The sequence below is a fragment of the Larus michahellis genome, chromosome 3, assembly GCF_964199755.1.
Source record: "Larus michahellis chromosome 3, bLarMic1.1, whole genome shotgun sequence".
NCBI lineage: Eukaryota > Metazoa > Chordata > Aves > Charadriiformes > Laridae > Larus > Larus michahellis.
The window spans coordinates 13,728,755-13,750,955 of NC_133898.1; the positions used below are offsets into that span (position 1 = coordinate 13,728,755).

A 22,201-nucleotide genomic window follows, 5' to 3' on the forward strand; every position below is an offset into this window, starting at 1 on the left:
AGTAGTGAATTAAGGCTACAAAGGATCAGAGCTCCCTCTATCTTTCGCAGCCTTTGAGATAATGCAAAGAAAGTAAAGAAAAAATCCAAACAAAAATAAAAGCACCCCCCACTGATGCTCACTGAACTTCCTTATTCCCCTTCCTGCCCGTGTACTTCTCCAGCCCAGCTACTGGGTTCCCATAGCATCCTCCGCGTCCCTATGTAAATGTGCAATCTCCCGGCTGCCTTTGATCTACCTTGATGTATATGCAGTTGCGACTCCGTTCTGTTAAATGACTGCTCTTGTGTCTAGAGCATCACAGGCCCTTTTGAATCTCTCAAACAAGCTGGAATCATTTTGATCTTTTGTGTGTAGCATGCGTATTGTGTTGGTGCTGTGAAATAATCGCGTTGGGGCAATGATGTAGGAGAATTAACTGTTATATTAACAATCCTGCAATAAGCTCTAAAAATAAAGCTTCAGCTGATTTTAATAGGGAGGATCAAATAGGAGATATTTGTGACATTACTGTGCGAACTAGTAAAAATATAAGCAAATGTCAACCTGCAATTCGCAGCTGTTGCCGCAGTCAAAACAGCACTCAATCAGCTGTCAAAAATTTCATACAATTGGCTGCATTTCATTTAAAGACACGGCAGCTAATACATAACTGTTTAAAGCAGGGAGTTAAAAATAGTCTAACTACTATCATGGAGGCATTTGTGAAGGAGATACGAAAGAAAAATATGTAGAGATGAGTCACTGCTTGCCTTATACCACTGTATTCAGTAAGAACGTGGAATTGCAGCTGGAAACCTAAACTTAAAGCAGGGGAAAAGTTTCACTATGTTACAGCTACCTATATTAGAGAAACTTTTCCTTTTAAATAAGAGAGAGCTCATACTGTTTACATCATATTCCGTTTCTACAAGCTGTGAATGCCATTAGCACGCAACCTCCCTCTTTGCAGATATACAAAAATTCCCAGAAACAGGATATTAAACATAGCTAAAGTTCAACTAAGACGCCAAACTAAGTATTAGTAACAAGTAACAGTACTAGTGGAATATTAACAGTGACATAACTAATTATTAACTTATTTCTTTAAGTAAAAAAACCAAACTTTAAAATGTTAGCCTTTAAATGTTTATCTGACACTTTGTTAGCGTGCCCTCCAAACACCTTTCCGTTTTATTCGGAGTCAAACCCTACGCTGCATTACGCTTCAGCTTCTCCTTCAAACGCATTTACTCGTCGGTATTTCCGGCAAGTATTTTAAGTCAGAGCCTCTGGGGTGAGTCCTGCAATACCCTGTACGCCCTTAACTCTTGCTCACTTTGGTGAGATTTCACGACCCTCAGCATTTCCCAGGAGGTGCTCCACGCATCCCAGGCTTAGCCCATAAAAATGTGCTCAAGAGGATGCAACTCTTTTTTTTTCCCCCCGGGTGTAGAGCGAGAAACCACTTGTTGCTGAGCTACAAATTGAGAGGTGACTTCTGTGGCAGACTGCACAAGAACCATTTTATCTTCAAGTAGTTCAGTAAAACAAGATGAGGCAGCTGGCAGCTACCGCTTCCACTGCCTGCTGCTTCGTCTCCCATTGTCAAGGGAGGCGTGTGGGATTTCGTTATTCAGCCATGCTAGGCAGTCCCTACAAGTGATTTTTTGCTTCACGTCTCTCTGTAGTTCAAGCCCAGATGAAACATGAGAGGGCTGGTCATGCGGGCCCAGAGCCTCTGCCGTGCTGAGGACCACCACGCACAACATGGAGCGCAGGACCACCAGTAGAAAACTGCCCAGGGCTCGGGTGGCTTGGTCCTCTTACACAACTCAAAGCACTGCAAGGTGCTACAGATCCGGCTGAAGGCCAGTGGTCTCATGGAGAAGTTGTGGTGGACAAAGACCACAATGGTTGCAGGAAGGTCTGGAAACCTTCCCTCTTCTGCCCCAGCCTCTCATGGAGAAAACAGTCGATGCTGACAGCAGAGGGAGAAAGACAGATGTTTGTATTCTACCAAAACCCGTCCATTTGTTGGGGTCCATCCTCCCGGGGTGAATCCACCACACCCAAGAGTAGGATTCACTCCCAGAACAGCACCGAGTCGTAGCGCTGCAGGCTGGGAGCTGGGCGCTAGTGTGACACAGCAGTCCACACAGAGAGAGACGTGGAACAGGGTGTCAGCAAAGGCTTGGCATGAAAGCTGTCGGCACAGAGAATGCCTGGGGAGATAGGGAAAAATGGAGCTAGGACATCAGAAAGGCCAGATCGGAAATCGCAGCCCCGCCAAACCAAGCGTGGAAAACGCTGCAAGATAGCTTTATAACAGAGAATAAAAATTCCTGAATTACGTCTGAAGTGTTAGTCAAGGCTGATAAGATGCAAGAAGACCTCTACATTGCAAAACGTTCGCACTCAGAAATCGGTAAATTCAATCATAAAAGTTATCATCTGGTATACCGAGCACACAATAACCACACAGACCTCCACGGAGAAATTTTAGGAGTATAAATGAAGTAAGGCCAGTTTCACTGCCTCGACTAATCCCCCGTTGTGACCCTTCGATATCCATTTACACATTTGCTTCTTCCCTAAAATAATTCCAAACTGAACCCGGGCTCTAACAAAGAAAAAACCCAAACCAGTTTAACTTCAAAGGGTCTTTTAATCTCCCCTTTACTCTGATGAAATGGGCTTCTTGTATTGAAGATGCTGCAACAATAAGAAATGAAAAAGCTCCAAGAAAATATTTTGCCCTCTGTGAAGAAAATTAATATTAAGAGGAAAATAGCAGACAAACAAGAGTCAAGTTAATAGAGGCGGCTCACTGAAAAACAGCAGAAAATATTTGCTTTAGCCTGAGTATCTTTTTGCTGAAGCACCTGTTGAACCTCTGTGTTTTAGTGTCAAGTGAAAAAAGACAGCCAAACAGCAAGGAAAAAAAAAAAAAGACACCCACTTGCTAAATAATAATAATAATTTAAAGAAGACAAAGAAAACTACGCAATCATCAAGGGGGAAAAAACACAACAGCAAACCAACAAAACACACCCAAGCACCAAGAGGAAAAAAAACCAACCAAACAAAACACACACACCACCCAAATGCCAGATTTTATGAGAAAAATAACCAAAATGCGGAGTGCAGTGGCCCCGGGAACACTGATACTCTGGCTAATCTTGTGAGAGGCTCAGAGCCTGCGCGCTTCTGTCCTGCACGCGCATTACTGAGGCAGCAACGCCACGGAAAACAGATCGAGCATTTCTTTTTCACTGGGTGGTGGTTGTTAGCCCTCCGCGAGGGAAGCGACGAAGCTTCTCCCCAGCAATAAATGAGGATGCGGAGTTGCATATCCATTTTTAAAAAGAATTTTTCGAAAACATCTGAACGCCTTGTGGTAGTAAAGCCAGGCTGCTCCGTGGCAGTGGCTCCGATGTGACAGTCTCGGACGGGTATCGCCCCTGATCGTACGCTTTCCTGCCAGTTCCTGCAGAAGCCTGACGGCTCTATCGTTTTCTGCTGATCGTTTACTAGAAATTGGGCATCACGGAAGTATTCCCCGCCCAGGGCAGGATAAACTAACAAAGCCGTTCATCATGCCAGAATTGGAGTAATAATATTGAATTTAAGCAATTAACACTGCAAACAGAGTGATCTTTATTTTAGGATACAAAGATCTGTATCGAGCTACATTTAAGACTGTTCTCTGTTTAGATATACCAGGCTGAACAAAAAAAAAAAAAAAGACCCAAAACACATTCTCGCCTAGAGAAACCACTAACACAAAGACTGCATCACAGCGCTGTGATGAAACCATGTTGGAAAAGCACAGGGCATGGCCACAAAAATAAAATCTAATTCCTCTGTACTACAAAGGCAGTATCTTTAGATAGATGTTGCCTCTCCTCACAAACCATTCCCCACCAGTATTCACAGGGCATCGCACTGCAATGTTACTATTTCTGCAACAGCTGGATGGTAAGATTTAGGAAACAAGGACTCACAGAAATATCTGTAAGGTCAGAAAAACGTGCCTGAATTTACAGTCAGCTTCTCACAGAAGTGGTTTGACAACTGCAAGTACGGCAGGAGTACAGGACAATCAGGTATGCGCTCATGCATGGGTGCTGGAAACACGCTACGCCACTTTCTCTAAATTTCCTGCTAAACGCGGGAAACTCCTGAACACTCCCAGCCCCAAACCTTTGGAGTCTCTCCTCAGAGCCCCAGCCAAACCGGGCCGTCTCCCCCGGTCAGCAATGTCGGGATGGGTTTTGAAAAGGGGATGCGGTGGGGGATGCGGGGCGCTGGGCTGCGCAGAGCCCGAGTGCCCCCCGATGGCCAGCCCGTCTCTGCGCCGGGCTTGGTGTTAAACATCGCCCCCGAGAATAATTAAGCGGATGAATTATAATCTGCCAATTTTTATTTGCGTATCATTACATCTGTGTTTGGTAAAGGTGGCTGTCTACTAAAAAAAAGCAGCCTTCGGAGACCAGACCGGATTACTTCCGGAAAACAGATTAATCGAAGTTTAAAATAGTTTACACCGCATTTATGTGCTGACAAATTAAAATTGTTTTTGGTTCTCAGTCGATAACGCATCTTTAATCTCCAGATTATTTTGAAACGAGACAGCGCAAACAAGTCAAAGAAAAATAAATTGCTTGCATCAAAATATTCGGAATTACCCAGAAAGCTAGTGACCTCCACTGGCTGCATCCATTGCTACAGGACCACGAAATGCCACACACATCGCCTGCTGCCCGCTCTCGCAGAGAGATTCAGTCCTGACTTCTGATACCTTTTCCCCCAAGTAATCGCATAATTTAACACGCTCTTTTTCTGGTGCAACACACTAACTCTTCAAACAAAAGTTGCATCTCCGTGCGTGTAAATATTCCCTCGGTAAAGTAAATGAAGCCAGGAAAAAGTAGTTTTATAGCTAAACGTAGGGCAGGATGATATTTGCGGGAGAAGAGGAAGCTCTGGCATGCACCTCCGAACAAAAGGGAACAAGTGGTCTTTACTCAGAGAGCAGCTTCCTATTAAGACTCACTCCTTCGTACATTATGCCTTTCATCCCCACTCAACCACAAAATGATTTTGCTGTAGGAAATACAATGGCAGAAAAAGATTTACATTGAAAGAATCTTTAATAATAAACTGTTGCAGATCTGCCTACTTCCCCATGATTTATAATACAATAAACATCAGATTCTATTAAGTCTCATGCACTGAAGACATGCACTGAAAAACCGAATATGAAAGCCCTCAATTCTTCCCGTCTCCAGTACCATAATAGTGAAATGAGCATGTATAAATGTGCTAAGAGTATCTCTTTGCATCTTTTATAGCTTGTGTGTATTAATCTGTAAAGCTTATTAAGAAAGTCATTGCTATGCAAAGCAGCACCCAATCTCTTTCTCTTGCTTTTCAACAGAGCGCAGTGTTTAGCCAATAGGACCGGTCCCCTGCCCCTCATTCGGCATTCATAACATGCAACATTTGCACAATGTATCTCTCAAAGGCTGCTGAATAGAAAGCCTTAATACTCATGTAAACAACTGCAAACCAATTACTTAATGAATCAGGCCCACACATAATGAGGTGCCAGACAAAGAGCTATAAATGCATTTTTGCGCCCGAGCCTCTGCTTTAAAGTAAAATCCCTCAGCTGTAGTTTGGGCTTAACTGGCACATCATAATTATTGTCTGGAGGACATCAGAGGAAGCCATTTTTTTTATTTAGGTCCAGCAGGGTCTTTTGCGAGGTCACTCATCAGCTCAGTGACAAAACGGAGCAAAGAAGAATTTATAAAAAGTACCACAGCAGTGCTACACAGTTATGTTTATTCTCAAGTAGTGGGTTTCGAGACCACTTGTAAAAGCAATAAAGCCCGAGAAGTGACTGCAGTAAGTGGAGCGCTTAAATGCGAGCGGCGAAGAAATTGCACTGCGTCCTGGCCGCAAACAAGCTGCCGGCCCCCTTTCCCATTTCTCCATCTTTCTCACTACTTTTGCTGCTCTCCGTCTCTGCGGAGCAGATGCCAAGTGTCCAAAAGCAAAGGTTGTTAACAAACTTCACGTTTAGAAGGCTGCATTATTTTTGACTCATTTACAAAAAACTAACTTTAAGCCGTTGCAAGAGATTTTCTTTCTTTATTTTTTTAAAGCAGCCTCATCGTGTATCAGTGCATAAAGCGCACTTGCTTCTCTGTGCTGAAAGGCATGAAATTATGGGGCAGAGTGAATTATTTTAAAATCTATCGCAAATAATAATTTGAAAAAAAAACCAGCAAAAAACCCGTACACCATGTGAACAGGGTTTGAAAAACGCAGAAGACACTGAACGCGTTATTAGCAAGCAGTGCAACATCCAAGGGGGAAAAAGCTTGGAGCCTTTTTTTAAATAAAATAGTTTCTTTTAAATTATACACATTTTATTCAGATGCTTAACACCCATCCTGTAAGTGAGTTCTTCAGGGCCCAGTCCTTCTCTTCCTGCTGTCCTGGGCTTCAGTGAATGACTAAAATTCACCATTTAAAAATTCACCTATAGGAGCACCCTTGCATCTCATAGCATTAGGTAGTATGGTTTGGAACATCATCCTCAAAGTTCCAGAAAATTTTAGAAGAAAAAAAAAAAGAGAGTTTGACCACAAGACTATGAAAATTCATCCTAAAGAAAAGCATGAATGCCATTCATCAGTACTGCATTATGGCTTGTCTTTATTTACCGTACTTGAGGAATTACCAAAATACTCTGATTTTTAACACAAAATGCAGAACAACACTTGCAAAATGGGAATTGTCTGTCATATCAAAGCTGGCCTCATCAATAACAGCCTTAAAAAAACCACAGAAAGATAGCAATGCTGTATAAACAGGAGTTAAACATTTATCAAAATGCTTTAAAGTCTCTTCCCGAGTGCTACTGACGGCAGTTTTCAGACCAGGGGTGGCGTAGCAGCAGCACCCTCTTGCTGGGCTGTTCTAATAAGAGCAGATAAGGATCTAAAGCCCAGCCAATATTTCATGTGATGGCTGCGTTATATCCTATTTTCGGCTGCTTCTTGACCACTAATTTGATTGCTGCTGTTTGATTACTGTTACATGCCAATGAAGAATACATTGAACATCCAACAGAACTGCTCAGGGACCCAAAGGGAACTGCTGAAGTTTAAAAGAAAAAAAAAAAAAGACAAACCCAAACAGAAACACCCCCACAAACCAACTTTTTGTTCTTTTTTTTTTTTCCTCCTTTAAAAACAGAACAAACTGCACCCTTTAGGTACATGTAAGGCCATTAATTAAACATAGTCAGTCTGAAAGCAAGACAGGCATGTTATGAATACCCCAGTATCATATATAAAAAAAAACCCCAAGCCCATGAAAAGCATTATCCAGTTACAGCTAGTTTACATCTCGGATACACGGAGAAGAAACCCACCACTTTATTTCTTGAAGACTTTATATTTTATGTCTGCCCCTCTCCTGACAACTCCTATTGTCTGGCCCCTGAGTAGCCCTACTGAGAGCAGCTGTACACGCTAATTTGTGGTTCACTGAGATGTCAATTGAGTCTTAAAATGAGAAAACAACAGCTGCAAAACAATACTTGGCTTTGGCACAAATATTTTCTAAGGTGTACCAAAATTTAAGATGTTTTATTAGATAAACATAAATATGAACCTTACCCCTAGACCAAGTGAAAAAAATAAAATAATCAGAGCTTCTGTCATTTTCTGTCAGTGCATTTCAAGTGTTAAAGGATTTAACGTTTTTTACCTTGGGAAGGGAGAACTTCTTTCATTCGATGAAGAACTAGTTTCCAAATGCATTTCTTGGCTTGCTTTTGCTTTGGAACTGTTATCGCCACTATCCCAACCTGTTAAGTAAAAAGGATGACATATAAATTTTTAAATAATAACGGCTGGACCTTACAGCAGCGTGCAAGTCCCTAGCAGCAACACTCTTATTTTCAAAGAGACAGACGTAATGCCCACACTCTTGGTTTGATGACAAAGTCTAGAGATGGAGCACGCACCACACGGTTAGGGCGTCTGCCTCAAGATTGTTTGTTCACAGTTCGGTGAAAATTAGTTAAAAACACAAGAAAGTAAGATTCCAACTTAATTATCTAATAATTAAGTTATCTGATGATGATTTCTTGTGAATAGTGAAGTTTTTGCACATTTTACCTCATTTTCGGAAAAAGAGCAAACACTGAGATTCTCTTAAGAGCTGTCTTGTATCATTACAACTTTAAGCAAAACTTAAAGGATTTCTAGGGTCTTTTTACTCTTTTTTTTTTTAATCCCTGAGTTCTCGTTTACTTTAGCTAATCAAGAAGTAAAGTTATGTTTATTCTCTTTCCCCTTAAATGTAGATTATTTTGGATAGTTATAGCTCTCAATATTATTTGATACAACAGTATTTTTCAACCACTTTCTTGAAATAGAGCTGTGTTTGGGAGATGCAAATCTTGGGATTTTTATTACTTAAACAGCCAAACACCCAACTATTTCAAAATCTTTTATCCACGCTTTCCTTTCTTTCCTTTCTCCTCCCTCTGTGTATCTCATTTCCATTCTGCAGAGATCGATTAAAAAAAAAAAGAAGAGGTAAATGAATTCATTCACTGGAATTGTACAATTGCTCATCTTTGTACTCACTTCCAAAGAACACGATGCTCAAGTACAAATCCCACTTTAAAAGGCTACTTTGCATATATATATAGGACTGAAATTATAAACAAGCCCTAACTGTTACCAACTGCATTCCAACCCAGGACAATTTAGTATTTCTGTACATCTTGGACACTCCTACTTTCTAACTGGCCACGCATGCGAGCAGTCCACTCCAGCGGATCACACCACTCTGCGCTTGGATTTCAGCGGCAGAAATCCCGCTCGGTCTCAGGCATTTGCAACAAAGACGTCTGACTGGCACAGGAGATGGCAGAGCTCGGGCATTGGAGCTGCACCGGCAGCAGCATGCTGCTTCACGGAACAGAGTCTGACTGCTTCCCAGAGGATGTATGAAGGAAAAAAGAAAAAAAATAATCAAGAATGGAGGAAAAAAGAAAAGAAAAAAGGGGGGGGGGGGAAGGGAAGGGCGGGGGGAACAGCCCCCATATCCCTGTGATGTACATGGTGTAGAGGAGCAGAGATCTGCTGAGATCGCAGAGGACGTCCTGGATGCAAGATCGATGGCAGCTCAGAGCTGCAGACGGAGCGATGTGGGCATTCACTGGGAAACCACTGACCACAAAGGAACGAGTATTCACACTTGTTTGTACATTACTTTGGGAAAGCAAAAAAAGCTAATTTAATCTAATCAAGTCAGAACTCCCAAAACCTGCTTTCCACTCCAGTAAAGCACTTAACACAGGCATATTTTTCAGGACTCATCGTGTACAGATTCAAACTACAAAACACAATGTGGTCGAGATTACGCCCTCGCTTTTTGCCTGGGATAGAACTGGCTTTGCCTCAGGAGGGCATTGCCCTGCCTCCAGAAAACCTTGCAGAAAGCAAGTTGTGCCTGGCTAACAGAATATGATAGGCCAAAGACTCTCCAAACATTCAAAATCCAATTATGTGTGCCCCCAGATGTGGCTCCGGCGTGTCCATGGCTTGCTCCTTGTGTGAAGAACGTGAAGCAAACAGCCTCCACACACATCATCAGCTCTGACCACCCTTCCCATTTCAGCCCTGCACGTGCAGAGGGACACATCCACTTCATTACAGTCTGTTAATGGACTGAACGCTTTTCATCCATCCCAACCACAACAGGTAGAGAATTTGTGAGCGGATGGTAGCTTCAGAGGGTGTTAGCACCTGATGTATGCCTCTCAAAGCCTTCCCTTTGTTTCAGGCTAAGCCTGAGAACCCCACCCTGAGCAGGGACCCGATACCCAGCTTGCTGTCGATGGGGTCCCCTGCAGCAGGAATGTATCTGCAAACTCAGGGAAGTGCTTCTACCTGGGCATGAGTAGGCAGAACTCAGCAACTCTGAGCTGCTGTCGAATGTTCTTCCCATCCCTCACGGCAGTGACACAGAGCCCATCTTTGATCCAGGCATACCTGCCACACCTTTCCAGTTGTCACTTCAAAGTCCAGGTCTTTGCCAGCTCTACCAAAACTTGAGCCGGGCCACTGTTGTAGTGCAGCTCTCCTTATGGCTTTTGCATGCATACCAGCCTCAAAAGACCATTCCCTCACACTTTCCGTGCCTGCATTGGCTCCCCTTCCTTCACTACGTCAAACAGTAACACAAACTACTTGTTCTTCCCCTTTAAGACCCTTCAGAGCCCAGCTTTGCCCTACCTGTCAATTATAATACAATGCCAGGCTATCAATCCCCACTTGTGCCTTAGTTACACAAGACTCATTTCCTTCGAGCATCTTTGTGATTTACATCCCATGTACCTTACCGGAATGGGAGACCCTTCTAGGAACTCCTAAGCCCACCAGCTCACCTCCCTGGAAAGCCTGCCGTGGGGATTCACCTGGGTTGTGGCACCCACAAAGCATCTGACAACGTGTAAGCAGTCGGCGTGCAGCGACTGCTGCTTTGTGTGCTGAGCAATCACCTGGCTCTTCCCTCCTCTTACCCCACTCATCTGCGTAATCCCCCTGCCTTCAACAACACGTCTGTAAATTAGCAGAAAGGAAGAGTCTGGGTTACAGACATGCAGCGCTGACAACAAGGGCAGCCCAACCTGGGCGCACAGCAATACTTATTTTACCATTGTGAGAAAGCACAAGCAATTGGTGCAGTGTACAGGGCAGAGAAAAGAAGATACAACAAACACGCTGCTAGGAGAGAAAACTCTTTAGCACCTCACTCCTGATAGAACTATATCATGCCATAAAGCCCTTATGCAGATCAGTATATTTCCTTCATAAAACCGATCATTGTGTTTAAGGTTAAATGCAACTTAGTTCAAAATGACACTTTTATTCTGTCTTGTGCATGTGTTTCTACTATTTGTTTTGCCAGAAGCATCTAACTTGCTGTGTGCTGTAACAGCCAAGCACACCCTCCCTGTCACAGGCTGGGGACAGCAAGAGGCATGCTGTGCTAAAACACAAATACACGTTTTTTCCCCCCCGAGCACACAGCAGAACACGATAGCCCTGGCAAGAAAGATGCACTGAGTGGAGAAGAGGCCAAAAAAAAAAAAAAAAGAGATGGGTTTAGAGCACATCAGCAGCTGAAACACTTGGATAAAAGAATTGCCAGCACCACAGAAATCATTCAGCAGGGAGCAGCGGCTCTGGGGAGCAGAAGCAGAGACGAGGAGGGCTGCGGGCTGCAACAGTGCTGCTGGAGAGCAGCAGCTCCTGACGGCCGTCTCGTAACACCTCTTGAGCTACATACGGGCTTGCTAAAAAGCACCTCTCCCTTCCCATCTGATTTCAGTAAGTTCTTGCTACACGGGGTAAAAGACAGATGCCATCTGCTTGATGTTCTCTTCCTAAGCAGTTTTTGGAAGGAGCGGCCCCACCGCATCACCAGCTCTCATGCTCCGGAGACAGCCCAGAAGCAACGTAGGCACGCGGGGTGAAGTTGTCCACATGGGATACTTTGAGCATTTACTCAGTCTGAACAGCCAGCCCACACTGCACAGACACAGCTGAACAAGCTTGATAAAATACAGTCTTTAAACTCAAACTGGGATGCTAATAATGGAAAGTTCTTAATCCAGTCCTTTGAGCAATGCCGAGGGAGAATGAGAGTTGGTGTGCCCCAGACAACGCAGCTCTTCTCGCGCTTTCCCTGTGCATTGTTCCTTCCACTCAGAACTAGCAAAGGATCTGCGATACCACTATTAATTAAAAACACTCCACACTTTTCAACTTTGAATTAATTGTGCAGTCAGCATGGGTCAAAGCAGCTTTCATTGTCAGCTTTTACAATTTTGTTCTGAGCAAAACAGATGTAGTTTTCTTCATTAGCCAACAATTCCAGGAAAGACACATAGTTGTTGCATAACGAACCACTATTATTTTGTTCTGCTGAACAGTTAAAGTGATCTTTAACCCAGAACATACTGTACCAGCACAGAACTGAGAAGAAGGTATTTTCTCCATGCATTCCCCCTATGGCCTAGGTTGCAGTGCCTATCAATTTATAGCCAAGCACCTCAGTGGCTAAAAAAGTGATGCGATGTAGTTTTCCGCAAATGAAGAGATAAGAAAGCTCTTGGCCTTGTACTTGCAACATCTATATCTTGCTAATTGTACTACCTCTCTCACAGAGAAAGCCCACACTTTTTAAACATCAAAACCAGCGTTAAAGCCGTGTACTGCAGCTAGAGTCCCAGCATAGAAAAGTCATCTGCAGACACCAAATCGTCTTTCTACAATCTCCAAGAGCTTGACTCAGCCTGTCTGGAAATGGGAAAGGTAATCCACAAGGCTGCTGGTTTTTAAAATGCAGACTGGGAAAACAGAAATACCACTGCCTTCATGCATAGCCCGTACAGTTTGTGAGCAAAACTGAAACATTCAACCTGAACAATAAAGCACGTAAGCAAGCCATAGCAGTAGTATAGTAGGCAGAAAGAAACAAGAGCACTTTATATGCCACTCAAAAGCAATAAAGAGCTATCATCCATTATTTCCAATAACAATCAATAATCCCATATGCAAACAGAGGCGGTTGGAAGGCGAAAGACCCCAGTGCTTTCGCGGACTCCACCCAGACACGTAGCTGCATTTTCTTCCCTTACACCAGTGAGAACCTACACCAAAAGGAACTTTGCTTTTTCTGTGTACTTTTATCACCAATAAAATAGTTAGCGGCTTGGGTATTTCAGCTGTCAGTAGATTTCAAAGTCAATAATGCCTTGAAAGGAACATTATCAGGATCAGCAGAGCCTGCGAGCTGTGTAGTTTTACAGTTACCTTGGCAATAGTTACTACATCCACATTCAGAAGTCCTGGTAGGTCTGGGCTGCCATGCTGCTGGGTCCTGTACCAAAATAGAAAACTAACAATAGCTCCTGCCCAAAGGAACTTAAATCTGAACAAGCTCCTCCACCACATTAACACTAATTACTTGGCTTGCTGATGATCTATAAAGAGCTATGCAGCATTAAAGGTGGGCCACTGCCAGCACGCGAAGAGCCACTGTGCACTCCTCTGCCTTGGGACCAGAGGTGCGAGAGCTGGCTGTATACGGGCTCTTAAACGCACCGACTTCCCTTGTGATAAAGCAAAAAACTTGCATACAGTCGGAAGACAAATGCTACCTGCAAGGATACAAAGGATGTGCTCTTTGGAGAGCAAACAGATGGAAAAATATCTCCAAATTAAAACGTGATCAGAACACTGCAGTAACCAGTACCCAGATGTTGGTCAAATGCCAACAACTATCTCCTCCCTTCCTTTAAATGAAAAAACAAAGATAAATACTCTTATAATAATATACCAACGTACAATACTATCCTCTGAAAAGCAGACATTTGGATGACCAGTGGACTCAGGAAATCCCAAGGGAGCAAGCCATCCAGTGAGAATACTTCTCGAAGCTTCTGCCTCTGTTGAAAGATTGAAGAATTTCCACCCAGAATTTGTAACTATAAAAAGACTCTCAGATCTTTCAGGGACTTTAGTCAAGCAGCGTAAAATACCACCTACTGGAGTATATAATCCAAACTAATTTAAGCAAAATGTACAATCTCACACTGTCTCAAGGTAGTTCTGTCAGACCACAACAGTAGCAGCAATTAATCCCGTGCAGATTAACTTTTTCCATAACAGTCGTTCCGAATGGGTTGATATCAAATGAAGGGAAAAGTTGGGCAGACTTATTAATGCCTTTATTAGTGCACTCCAAGTGAAACCTTGGGAACCTTTTAGGTTCAAGCTCAAAGGAGGACCTCACCGGGAAGGACGTGTGGGCGTGGGAAAAGTGTTGGCAGGATTATTGGCTCATTAAAGGTGACCTAAAAAGGAAAGCAGAATTGGATTTGTGCTCTTTCATGTTCCCTTATGATATATAAGGAACAGCTAATTTTTTTTTTTCTTCTTAAGAGGGTTTTTCCTCCTTATTTCTACATTAGAGATTTTATACCTGGAGAGAAGCTGGAAGGTGACATTCAAGATGGTGTGAAAGTGAAGCCTGATGCCTGGAGAAGTAACACCATTTTTATTCAAATGCTTTATAGCTTTAACGACTATTTAAATCAAAGACATAAACGCAGGGTAGAGAGAGAATCAGGTTTTGTTAAAGATTTAACAAACCTACCCCTTCAATAAAATCAGTAGTTTCCTGTTCATAAATGAGACTGTTACAGTCATGCAACAAAACAAGAAATAATGGATTTTATCCTTTCTTTTTAATTTCACGTTATTCGCCTACCTCTGAAACAGCAAAAAAGCTGAACAATTTCTTTTACGTCTTCCCACAATAAAAAACAAAGCATCCATGAGGAAAATAGGAACAAGTCCACATATCCTCCCCTATCCTCATATAACCTGGTATAAAATGAGATTGCTATTAATAGCTAACTCCTCTCTGGGTGAGACCATACATCAAATACAATCCTTTCGAAGTCAGTTATCACAACACGGCATTCCACAAGCTTAGGACAAGGCTTTAGGAAAGAAACCAACTTTATGCTACAAACTACATCGCCCCCACGCCCTGAGATGACTATGGGTTTGAAAAGCTCACGTGTCCTGCCACGGATGGGAACGGCAGATGTTCAGAAGAGCTCCAGGTGAAATCAGTCCTTGCGTGAGCAGTTTCAGGTACCAACACAGGCTGTCTCTAAGGGGCAACCAACACTGTGCCAGCTACAACTCTAAAGCCCTTTTCCCCAAAACCACACAGCTATTACTTTCCTCCTCTATAGGCAATGAAGAAAAAAAAACAACAAATATTTCTGGAATATTTACAGAATATTAAAATAAATAAATATTTTGGGTTTTTTTTCCTGTAACAGAAGTAAAAGAAAAACAAAATTACAGAAGCATTCGTAAAACGCCATCGCAGAAGACTGTGTGGAAGCACATCCACCTAGCTCTCACAATGAAGTCCATCAGAACCCAAAAGCCCCAAAGGCTTCCGGTGTTTCAAACCAACACTTAAAGCCCTTAAAGAATGCAGCAAGTACCAAAACCCACAATATTTGTACCTCTAAAGCTGAGAAAAAGCTATACAGCAAAATGATCATGTATAGAATGGACACTAAATATCAGTTCATCTAAACACAAAGCCGAACCCTAAACCAAGTCATTTGAGCCCGAAAGACAATGCACAGAGATGCTGCCTCTATTTTAGGCACAGAGCAATTTCAGAGCTCCAGGGCCACCATCTACAGCAAATAATGATGAACAAAAGGAAAAAAAAGCGACAGGCTGGAAGGGCGACGAGCCAGAAGAGAACAAGAAGCCCAGAGAAGATCATGGGCTGAAGATGAATCGCATCTGAAAGGAGCAACTTTGCTTTCAAGTGAGATGTGAAAAGCCTCACTCCTAGAGACAATGTGACCACTGGCTACTGGAAACACGCTGCACCAAAACAGTAAATAAAGCAGAGTTAGAAAGAACGGATTTTAAACTGAAGTTACTGCTTTCAGTGTTTACGTTAGGGAGAGTTTCTCAGAATTTTTACCAATAGGAAGTATTAGTATTTGCATGCTCATTGAGTAAGAAAGCTATAGGAGAAGTAGGGAAGGGGGATGTCCATCATGGCATAGCTTTTGACTAACTGACACCTAACACAGCAACCAGCTACACAGACCATCAGGGTCCCCAGCAGGAAAAACTGCAATAGAGAATTGCCTTGCAAATTTGTATGCCAAATCATAGCTAAAACCAGTACTGATAAGTCATAAAATTCAGGGTGAGAAGCAAACCAAAAGCCATGGCAGCTACGGAGATCCAAACTCAAGAACCAGTATTCATCTTAAAAAAAAAATAATAAAAAAATAAAAAAATAGCATCGCTGATGGCATTGGTTAGAGTCACCATTCCTGACACTGTTCTTGCTGGCACCCTCTGCAGTTTAGAGAGCTTAAATCCCAATACTCAAATTTAAGTCCTCTTAAATTACAATCAGAAAATCGAACCAATCCCAAGACTTGCAAAATTTTACATTTATTTTCAAATGAGAAGTGTGTTTTGTTTCATGAAAAAGTTTTAAGTGACTTTTAATTCCTCTGAAACTTCAATGCAAGTCGTGTTTTAAAATACGTTGCCATGTGTGACAAAGACATTTTAAGAAGCAGGAAAATGGAAAGCATTCTACTCCCTGGGAAAAAAAAAAATAATCTAAGTTTTACTGGGCTAACTTGCAATATTATTGCTGCAGTATAATTCAGGAATACAAGAAGCACATTTTTATATTTCAGCTGCAAATTAGGCTCAAAAAGCAGCAGAGGAAAACCTCTATAGAGAAATGAATTGCTCTCCAAAAGACAGGCTATTTTGAAGCCATAAAAGAGCAGAAAAGCAACAGTGAGCGTTGCATAAGTAGATGCCCTCGCACCTTTCTGTCAGAGTACACACCTGCATAAATAAATATTTAGCCAAACATCAGAATTTATACAGAAGCAGCCCACCACTTTACAAAATCAGGCAAAAGCAAATTGAGACTCATCGCAAAGAGCCCTGCCCTGAATACTAATGCATTATTGATAACTCAGGACCGAAAAGCAGCGACATCTCAGGATCCTGTGCAAGCCTCATACATCTGCTGCGGGAGGATCTGAACACGTCTTGATAAAACCTTATTGCTAAAAATTTTCTGTTATCAGGCAGCTTTTGTAACAGAGGCAAAGGAACAGCTTCCCGGCTAGCAGGGTTTTTCCCTGCGTTTATTCTAATGATACACATTCAATTACTCGAGAAAAGAAAAGAATCAAATCAGAAACATCTGTAGTTTGCCATATAATTACTGGATCTTCCCCATGGAGACTGACCTTTGTAACACTGATACCGGGACCTGAAAGGCTAAATGACAGGATATTCACATGGTTTAAATGTATAACATGATTACAAGGAATTAAATAGGCGCTGTTATTTTCCATCTTGGTTTACGTTAACATAAGCGTGGACTTTATGATCTTACGTTTAATCTTTGCGCTCAGTATGTAGTAGCTGAATTTACCCACTATTAGTGGACTCAAACCACTAAAATACCATGTTTTCATTATATAATAAAGTTGAATACTGGATTCGAGGTTAATATGCAGCCATTACTTTTACCTGTAATAGGAATCTTTTCGACCGCGCTTTCTTCCTTGCTCTCATCTTCACACCAGCTTGTGACTTCTGGATGTGAACATACCATAATGAAATACATTTCAAAGTCACAGTGATCAGACTGGTTTGTTTGCTTTTAAGCCCTACTCCCTTTAATTTCTCACTTTTGTTATCTCTTGTTTATTGATCTAAACTATCCATTACCGTTCTTAAAAGAGGCACCTACTGTGAACTTTCCTCGCATGTGAGGCTACCCTGCCTCTCTGTAGCTTCCAGAGAAAAGGACAAGCTAACCAAATGTCTTAAATAATTTAAGACCCAATGGGATTTAGGAAACAAACAACCCACAGTAACTCTGCGATCTCGTCCGGCAGCCCGACAGCAGCAGCGTATATCATACCGACTGCGGAAAATTAGTTTAAATCAAAGTCTCAGTCTCCTCCGCAGATAAAAGTCGCGTGAATTTAGGAGGCCTAAAGCAGTTTGTTTACATTTGCCATGTAAAGAGCATGGCAACCTAATTGCCTGTCTCTTCCGGACTTTGATGTAAGGGATGCTCTGAGAGCAGACTGAGCAAGTTGCCGTCGCCAGTTATTACACCAGACTAATATATTACTTCCTTATCTAAAGAAATTAACTGGGTTTTCACAAACGCGTTCACCTTCTAAGCTCTGAAATGGCACCACACACCTTTCTCAGCATGAACCCTTTTATTTTTGAGAATTTATTCTGCGATCTGGCTTTCTAATAAAAGGCAATGAATATATCCCACAATTTCTAAACGTTAGACATTTTTTAAATACATGCACACCTATAGATCCAATTTTAGTAACAGCCACGAGGCTTGCTTTTCTACTCCTGCAGAAAAAAGTAGTCACAATAGGCATCACTCATTTTAAGAGGTAAAAAGAATGACAAACAATACTGAGATATTTAGGAAAATCCCCTAAAGTTCCTTACAAATATACATTAGTTTGCCAGTCACTATAATACAGTCCCCTGCAGATTTGGATGAAAAAAAAATGCATATATAGAGGACAATAACTTTGAGCACACAGCTGGACCTTTTAACACTTGTTACCTTGTTCTCCTGTGCTGGCGAGCTGGGTAGCGTATTTTGCCTGCTTTATTTCCCCACCATCGTTTGGTATCAATGGCAAGCTGTAAGACGATTCATTACTCTGAATAGATGACCCATCTCCACACCCTTCTGGAAGGACTTCTCTCAACACCGGTAGAGCCTGCAGCATTAAAAAAATAAAAATAACCACAGCCCTATTATCCTTCATCTCGAGTGATTCCCAACATACGTTTAGGCTAATCTATACTTCACGGTGTAATCTGTTTCCAGGGTGTTTTTGTTAGATGCTAAATTACCTCCGAGTTCAATCGGCACTGGCTCAGGAATTGCATTCTGCCTTGATGTAATGCAAACTTTGAATTATTCTTTTAAATCAATAGGTTTTCTGGAAACGCTTAGTATTCCCTGCCTCACACACTCGGGGTAAGCAAAACAGAAGGGTGTATCAAATATGCTGAGACTGAAAAGAAATCTCTCCGTTTCAGGCACACAGCAATAAGGCAAGTTAACCCACGGCGTTAGCAAAGGCTGCAGCTTAAAACACTGCCGAGACGGATGAACCTGAAGGCAGAGAACCCGACGCACAGCTTGCCCAAGCTAGCCTCAGCCAGGCGGGGTTCCGATTTTAATCCACGTTATTCCTGCACGCTCATGAAGTTTGTTCTCTCCCGCCTGTGCGTGCAGCCCTTCGCAGCAACGCTATTCAGACCTCCGTAGTTCAACGTATTTTTGACACAAAAAATTAAGTTGAAAGCCAGTGCCTTTATAGGGACCTGAACGTATTGTAAACATGGCTGAGTTAAAAGCAGGCTTAAAATAAAGCAAGCACTTCTTAGGTTACCATCCACTTGTGTTAGAAGTACTGTGTGTGGCTTTGTAAAGCTCCTTCTGAGAGCAGGAGAAATCATCCTTCCTGGCATTTATTATTTCACAAAGAGCAGCAAAGGCTTTTTGGGCATCCCTCCTATCTCTTCTTTACTCGTAGGGTGTTCCTCTTGATTTTATTTTGTAACACAAAATATGGACTTGAGTCTTTAAAGTCTGCTAAATTTTCTGCTCTAATTGTTTAATAAAACAATAAGCCTGCAGTGCTGAGGACCAACACCTCAGAGGGAACTCCAGGTTTTGTAACTCCGGGGTGGCCAGCATCTCCATCAGGGCGAGAAGACGTCTAACATGCTGCACGAGCCACGCGGGTCTTATTCTTACAGGAGTCTAACTTGGCTGAAAAGGGCACTGGATTCCACAGCTTCCACAGCCAAGAGACTTTCCCATTGCTCAGAAAAGGTGTTTCTACCACACCAGCTCCCTATGGCTGGCCCATGTCCACAGGAACAACACCCAGTTTTCTTAACAGGGCTAACAGGAGAAATCTGTGCGAGAAGACAAAAACTGATAAGACGACCTAAGAGAACAGAAGACAGACATAACTTAACGAACGATAAGAGATGAGGAGAAGACAGGCAGGTGGACAGACAGACTTTGTGGACCACTGGAATTGAGTAAGATGCTTGAAGGCACTGCAGGAGAAGGTGGACCTGCTGCTGGTCATCAGCAAAGCTCTGTGGACCACAAGCGCTGATGAGGACAGAGCTGGCAGACTTGACAGGTCTGTTTGTATGGTCAGTAGCTCAAATTCACCCCTTGCACCTTCACCCTGCTGCCTGGTTGTACAGTACCATTGTCCAGCGGGGTTCCTGACAGATTTTTTTTTTTAAGCCCTCAGAGAAATAAGTCAACAACATGGGCCAAAAATTCAAACTTTAGAGTCGTAAATATTTAAGATCCTTAAGTGCAGATTGCATATGAGTTCACTACTACATTACATACGTTTTATGCTAAAGCAACTGTTCCTGTACATGCATGTTGTGTAATTTATATTGATCCTGTTCTGTGCAGCCTGCTTGGAAATAATGTGTTTCAAAAGTAGAGGATGCATCCTGTCATTAAATTTGACTGGATCCACTTAATAGGTAATACAAATGTTAAACGCATGTGTGGTGGCCACAGTAACACGTAGTAAACAGATTATTACTGCATGTATTCACCCATAAAGCTTGTGTTATTGAGCTTTGACTTTGTAAAAGTTTTTACATGCAATTATAAATTTATGTATGGCATTTGTTTATCTGTCACCAGCGCAATAATACATTCCTTGCTCATCTCTTCTACTTGACTGAACGTTTTAAGGACAGAATACAAATTACTTATCCATATAGAGTAAAATAAGTTACCCTGACTACAATTGAAAGTGTAAAACTGACTAAAATATTACATCTTCATTATTTATTTCAAATGCTATTAAAACTAGAATACAGCAAAGCAGTTCAAACCACTCTTTAATTTCTCATTCAAAATTAGAGGAAAAATTTTTTTTGCAAGTATTTTTTGGGGCAAAGCATGGGGCCAACTCCTTAGCAGCAGGCTGCCTGGCAGACCTCCCCATTCCCACCGCAGGGGTGGCGCAGAAGCAGCCGGGACATCGCTTCAGTGTCAGCGTCTCAGCTTTCCTGGCATGGCTGCTGCCCCGGTGCTGGAGGCAGCGGGGATCGGAGCCAAGCCCTCCCCTCCCAGCACGGCTGGCTGCTCCGAGTTTGCAACAAAAGAGGTCAGGGCGCTGGGGTTCTACCTAATGCCAACTTTTTTTTTTTTGGTGAAAGTTACTTCATAACCTTTTGCATTAACATGTAAAAAAATAAGCATGCTACCATTTGTAAAATGCTCTGCCTATTCAGTGTACCAAACATAACTCTGTTTAAAAAAAAATTCAAATACATCATTTGTGATAAAAAGCTACTAAGCCACAGAGGAAGACAGATGATACAAGCCTTGTGATAAATTCACACCACAGCAAACATGTAAGCGTGTTTAAATAAATAACTGCTTTGAAGGGTGAAAAACACACCCTCCTGGAGACTGTTTTCTTTGTTGCATGAAGTGCTGTACATGTTTGCCCCGAGACAACTGAAGAACTTGTATTCTCTCCTTGCCCGCTTCCTAACCATCTCCAAGGCTGATTAACAAATGCAGACTGCTTATCGGTCCCCTTAAAACCCACACACTGGATCACAATATCAGCACAAGGCTCACCTCACCTTAACAGCGCAAATTAGTCTCCAGATGTCATTGATTTAGATATTATTAGATGCAAGTGCTAACCTGGTTGTCCTGCGACTTCTTGTCAGAAACCAGCAGGCTTCCAAACATCTCCACCACTTCTTCGGTGAGCTGAACCTGGTGCTTTTTCAAGAACAAGGCATGGTTGCTTAAGGAAGTCCGCAGCATGTCCACATCCCTCTGCTGGTCTGGCCTGAGAAACAAACCCAAAGACCATTAGTGGGACACCCCACATACACAAGACTCACACCGGTGCCATGCTACTCATTTATCTAGACGAGCGGGTCAACATGCAGTGGGAAAACTCATCACACATTTTGTCCTTCATTTATGCTTTCTTTTAAAAATGTCCAAAGTGGAAAATGTAAGAAATCACTCGTGACTTCTCCAAATATCAGGACGACGGGCGGGCGCAATCATGATGTCTGTCCCAAGAGACATTAAACCTTTTCTGCAGCCCCTGGTCTCAGCCTTGGGCAGACCTCACTTACTGCATCAAGAACTCTGCTGGGCACCCACTTTCCCAGGCTTGTCTTTTTTATTTCCAGAATTTTTATTTTTGAATAAAAGTGCCTTTGAATAGAAGTGCCAGAAAATATAAATACTGCAATCTTGTTTGCCAAAGATGTTTGTTTTTCCAGTTGCTCCAATGAAGTTTCACAAACAGAGGAGTGAATTCCAATTAACTCCACAAGTGTTTGTCCCTAAGAAACCATTCAGGGAATATAACAACGTATTAGTGCTTGGCAGGCATATCAGCCTCGAAAAGAGAACCAGGTATAGTTAAATAGACCGT

The 22,201-nt window shown here is 42.3% G+C and overlaps 1 protein-coding gene across 6 annotated transcripts in view; it reads right to left on the reverse strand.

Annotated features, from left to right (window-relative positions):
- KIZ (kizuna centrosomal protein) overlaps nucleotides 1–22,201 on the reverse strand; it is a 50,403-nt gene that overhangs the window by 2,428 nt on the left and 25,774 nt on the right. For all 6 annotated transcript variants that reach the window (XM_074578681.1, XM_074578683.1, XM_074578685.1 and 3 more), the window contains 4 exons: nucleotides 21,448–21,598; nucleotides 18,289–18,448; nucleotides 17,211–17,276; nucleotides 7,771–7,870 (listed from right to left, as the gene is read on the reverse strand). In XM_074578681.1, coding sequence (XP_074434782.1) covers nucleotides 7,771–7,870; nucleotides 17,211–17,276; nucleotides 18,289–18,448; nucleotides 21,448–21,598 — 477 coding nt within the window. The remainder of the gene's footprint in view (nucleotides 1–7,770; nucleotides 7,871–17,210; nucleotides 17,277–18,288; nucleotides 18,449–21,447; nucleotides 21,599–22,201) is intronic.